The sequence below is a fragment of the Echinops telfairi genome, unplaced genomic scaffold, assembly GCF_000313985.2.
Source record: "Echinops telfairi isolate 266 unplaced genomic scaffold, ASM31398v2 ScPeMD7_655;HRSCAF=1070, whole genome shotgun sequence".
NCBI lineage: Eukaryota > Metazoa > Chordata > Mammalia > Afrosoricida > Tenrecidae > Echinops > Echinops telfairi.
This window is the reverse complement of record NW_022104553.1, coordinates 33,798,752-33,803,047: the sequence shown is the minus strand read 5'-3', so window position 1 is coordinate 33,803,047 and position 4,296 is coordinate 33,798,752. Positions and strand designations below refer to the sequence as shown.

At 55.3% G+C, this 4,296-nt stretch overlaps 2 protein-coding genes across 4 annotated transcripts in view; one reads left to right on the top strand and one right to left on the bottom strand.

Moving 5' to 3' along the window:
* Positions 1 to 2,046: 2,046 nt before the first annotated feature.
* On the bottom strand, positions 2,047 to 3,496 carry PSENEN (presenilin enhancer, gamma-secretase subunit). Its single transcript, XM_004715799.2, has 4 exons — positions 3,400 to 3,496; positions 3,102 to 3,220; positions 2,503 to 2,607; positions 2,047 to 2,337 (listed from the first exon to the last, which is right to left on the bottom strand). Exons 2-4 carry the CDS (start codon positions 3,160 to 3,162, stop codon positions 2,198 to 2,200), a joined length of 306 nt encoding a protein of 101 aa, XP_004715856.1. The 5' UTR covers positions 3,163 to 3,220; positions 3,400 to 3,496; the 3' UTR covers positions 2,047 to 2,197.
* A 173-nt stretch (positions 3,497 to 3,669) lies between these two features.
* The window catches only part of U2AF1L4 (U2 small nuclear RNA auxiliary factor 1 like 4), a 4,842-nt gene continuing 4,215 nt past the window's right edge, over positions 3,670 to 4,296 (top strand). The window contains exons 1-2 of one of the 3 annotated variants that reach the window (XM_045292980.1): positions 3,670 to 3,777; positions 3,925 to 4,012. In XM_045292980.1, the coding sequence (XP_045148915.1) occupies positions 3,734 to 3,777; positions 3,925 to 4,012 (132 nt within the window). In that variant the 5' untranslated portion in view covers positions 3,670 to 3,733. The remainder of the gene's footprint in view (positions 3,778 to 3,924; positions 4,013 to 4,296) is intronic. The other 2 variants (XM_045292979.1, XM_045292978.1) reach the window with 2 other exon arrangements.

Genomic DNA, 4,296 nt, shown 5'->3' with positions numbered 1-4,296 from the left:
AGAGACTAAAGCCCGGGTGGCCAAGTGAAATGACTTGGTATGACTCCTCCCTCTGCCAACTTTGTCACTCTCCACAGTGATGGGGTGGGAGCCTGCAAGCTGGCTGGATGCAACCAGTGGGTTTCTCAACATAGCCCGCATCTAGGTCTCTTCACTGCTATCGTGCCCATCCTCTGGGTAGCGGTGAGCTCTCGCCAAAGCAAACTCCTACGGCCAACAAGAAAGAAGTGCGGAGCAAGCACATGCAGATCTCTTCACAGAAGCAAGGCTGGTGGGAGACTTTGTCTCGTTTCCTCTGTACTCATGTTACCAGGAGGGACGTGTGACCCTGGAGAAGGATCTTATGCCTGGGACAATGGAGGGCTGGTGAAAAAGAGGGAAACCCTCCAGTAGTTGGAGTAAGACGGTGGTTACACAAATGGATTCAGTGACGGTGAGGGTGGCATGGGCTGGCAAGTGCTTCATCCTGTTGCACACAGGGTCACCCCGAGTCAGGGCCAACTCCGAGACCCCCTAGCCACTACCCTCCTTCCCCTAAAGAATCCTGCTGTGTGATTTATACATCAGCACAGCAAGCGGGGGCCCCCAGAGAGGACACAAATCATGTTCCTTTTCAATGTTGTGGTCGGGGAACAAACTGTCAGGGTTTTAGGGGGCGTGGGATAAGGTTGCCTGATGCAATCTTGTGAGGCAGCCCTGCAGGGACATTATTGTGCGGGGCAGTGTGGGGTGCGGGTGGTTCTTGGTACAGCTTCCCTGGCCTTTTTATTCCCAGTGCAGTTTTCTGTTTTATATTTTTCAGGATAAGCTTCATCATCCAGTGGCCTTCGGGAAAATCTACCACAATTACCCTTTGAGGAACCCCCAAGAACCCCCTTGTGAGCTGCTTTCTCTGCCCTGAATTTTCCCGGTCCATATTCCCTGGGAAGTCACGTTCTTTTTTTTTTTGTTAATCATTTTATTGGGGCTCATACAACTTTTAAAAAAAATTATTTTATTGGGGGCTCATACAATTCTCATCACAATCCAGACATACATCCATTGTGTCAAGCACATATGCACATTTGTTGCCCTCATCATTCTCAGAACATTTGCCTCCCACTCTAGCCCCTAATATCAGTTGCTCATTTTCTCTCTCCCTTCCCCCTTCCCCTCCCTCATGAACCCTTCATAGTTCATAAATCATTATAGTTTTGTCATAAGTTACCCTGTCCGATGTTTCCCTCCACCCTCTTCTCTGCTGTCCATCCCCCAGGGAGGATGCAATACTTATGTAATTGGTTCCCCCCTTTCTACCCCACATTCCCTTCACCCTCCAGGCATTGCCCCTCTCACCACTGGTCCTGGAGGAGTCATCTATACTGGATTCCTTGTGTTTCCAGTTGCTATCTGTACCAATGTACATCCTCCGGTCTAGCCAGATTTGCAAGGCAGAATTGGGATCCATGATAGTGGGGGGGAGGAAGCATTAAAGAACTAGAGGAAAGTTATATGTTTCATCTTTGCTACCCTGCACCCTGATTGGCTCATCTCCTCCCCACAACCCCTCAGTAAAGGGGTGGAAGTCACGTTCTGTTTTGAAGACTAAAGACAGGTGTGTTACTGAGGAGTCTTCTGCAGCCACCCCCTAATTACAGGCACATGTTTAAGCAATGAACCAGAACCTTACTGGCCTGCTTTTGACTTACTTTCATCTCATATGCTGTGTCCCAGATAAATTCCAAGTGGTAGCATTAGGATCCGGACTTCTGATGAGAATACTGAGGCCCAGAGGGAGAACACTGTGCTTTCAAATTCACCCACTCTAAACAGAGGGCTAACAGCCCTTAGATATCGAAGCCCTATCCTTTCTGTGGCTCTTCATCTGAGAAAGAGTGCTCCTGATGAGAAAAGAGTCCTATTTCTGAGGATCGTGAATGACATTCAGGGGAAACAGGCACAGGTGTGCAAAGCACAAAGCAAGCACTCAATCCAAGTTTCTGAATATTAACCGTCATCTTCTCTTTCTACCCCACCCCACCCCACCCCCAAACCAGGAAGTCAATATTGAGAATCAGAGCTGTTTATTGTGGGATATCAGCCAAAATCACGGGAGAGAAGAAGTCTTAGTGGGTTCAAGGGTGAGCCTTGAGTGGAAGAATCCATCCTGGGAGAATAAGCCGACCCCTCCCCCCCACCCAGGCCTATGAAGGAAGCCTCAGGGGGTGCCCAGAGGTATGGTGAAGGACAGGTAGTCCCCAAGGGCTCCCCAACGGGGCCGGTAGATCTGGAAGATAGTGATCCAGGTGGTGAGTACAATTACCCACAAGAGGAAGCCCACAGCTGAGCGCCAGACATCTGTAAGGTGGTAAAAGAGTCGGGCTGCTCTCTGGGTTCCCCTAAGGCAGCTTTTTCCTCTCTTCAACAGAGTTCCAAACTTCTGGACCCTCCATCATGCCCTCCCACTCCAGCGTCCCCCTCCCTCCATCTGCGGATTCCCTTCCTCTAGCCTCCCACACTCACAGCCCTTGATCTGGCTCTGCTCCGTGTAGGGCGGGGCGAGGAAGGCCTCCCGGAAGAACCAGAAGATGTTGACCAACCACAGGAACGGCAGGAAAGCAAAGCCGCCTAGAGGGAAAAGGAGGCAGGTCATCAGGCGTCAATTAGCACCTTCCTCGTTATCCTCCAGGCTCCAATGAGAGCTGTTGTCGAGGTCCTCTCTCACCTTCGCATGGAGATCTCTAAGGTCAAGGGCTCACGAATCCCGGTTTCCTCCTGGAATCCAGAAATCGGATTCCTCCGTCACTCCTTCCTCAGGAAGCGGAGTTCATTCTCCGACACTCTCCTTCCTAGGCCCCCGGAGTCCAATCCCCTGGACCGCTCCTTCCAGGACTGGATCCTACTCCTTGTGACTCCTCCCTCCAGGGACACAGGTGCTCCAAGCTCCTGTCCCATCAGACCCAGGAGCCCTCAGAAAGCAGGCCTTCAGACCCAGGACTCCGTGTCCCCTGCCACTGAACACTTTAGACCCGTGTGGCCAGGCTCCCAGGCCCTTCTCCGCAGGTTTGCCGGTCCGGCCCCCTAGCTCTGGTCTCCTGCACCCCAAGACGACCAGCTCTTACCCAGGTAGTACTTCCGGCACAGGTTCAGCTTCTCCTCGTTGGACACTCGCTCCAAGTTCATAGTTGCTCCCGTGCAGAGTTGTCCAAGGGCCTGCGGGATAAGACCCACGCCTGGACCCCTGCAAGACAGGTGTGCAAGAGCCGCGAATGGCCACGCCTTTGTCCATCGTGTCAAAACGGCGACAAACTCAGCGGTGGCTTTGCGGAGAAGGAGGACATCCCCCGCCCGCACCAGCGAGCTGACTAGGCTGGGACCTGCTCTGTGTTACTGGGGTGCGCGAAATCGCCCACAACTCACCCGAGGCGTGAAACCCTGCTTCTTCCCAAGCGATGCTCTGGCTCGTTTCCACCTCAGACTTCCGCAGGCGCCGTCGCGGGTGTCCCTGGGGCTTGTAGTCGTTTCGTTTTCCAGCAAAGGGAGGGTGGGGGGTCTGAGCCCACGCCGCACGGCTGCGCAGTCGGAGCAGCTCCGCCGTTGCGCGCGGAGGGCGACGCGCTCCCCAACGCGAGCGCCCTAAGGCGTCTCCGAGCCCCGGAGAAGCGCCCCGAGGCACCCACGAACTACATTTCCCGGCGCTCCCCGGGAGCGGAAGTGACGTCGCAGCTAGCGGGGCTGGAGGGTTCGGGTGAAAATGGCTGAATACTTAGCTTCGATATTCGGGACTGAGAAGGACAAGTGAGGACAGGCGTAGGCAGTGGGCCCCTCGGGGCGGCTGGGGACGGGGCGTGTGGGTCCCTGGTGGCTGAGCGGCTTGGGCCGGTGTTTCTGGGCTGCCCGGTCTCCCCGAGCCTCGGTTCACCTCTGTCTTTGCCCCTCTTCCAGGGTTAACTGCTCTTTTTACTTTAAGATCGGGGCCTGCCGGCACGGGGACCGGTGCTCGCGGCTTCACAACAAACCGACTTTCAGCCAGGTGAGGCCCCGCGCGGCGCGTCCCCCTTTGCTGTCCGTCATCGTGAGGGCCCGCCTTTTCCGGGATGGGAGGGGCCCCCGCCTCCCCACTCGGTTGTTTTCTGGTGGGACCCCGCTGCTTGCTGCTGCTCCTGTCCTTTGGGCCCGCCCTCGGGAGCCCGCCACGCCCCGTACGTACAAGCCACATCCCTGGGCTGTCCGTCATGCTAGCTCCTCCCCCTAAGGTTTCCTAGGGGCCGCGTGACTCGCTCTCACTGTGCTTGGGCTCCGCCTCTGGTACAAGCC

What these genes read in the sequence shown, in the direction of transcription:
- PSENEN (XM_004715799.2), bottom strand. Translation starts at nt 3,162, where the DNA reads ATGAACTTGGAGCGAGTGTCCAACGAGGAGAAGCTGAACCTGTGCCGG. An exon ending in GTGCCGGAAGTACTACCTGG is followed by an intron (nt 2,608 to 3,101) that starts GTAAGAGCTGGT and finishes TTTTCCCTCTAG; the next exon opens with GCGGCTTTGCTTTCCTGCCG. An exon ending in GCAGAGCCAGATCAAGGGCT is followed by an intron (nt 2,338 to 2,502) that starts GTGAGTGTGGGA and finishes ACCACCTTACAG; the next exon opens with ATGTCTGGCGCTCAGCTGTG.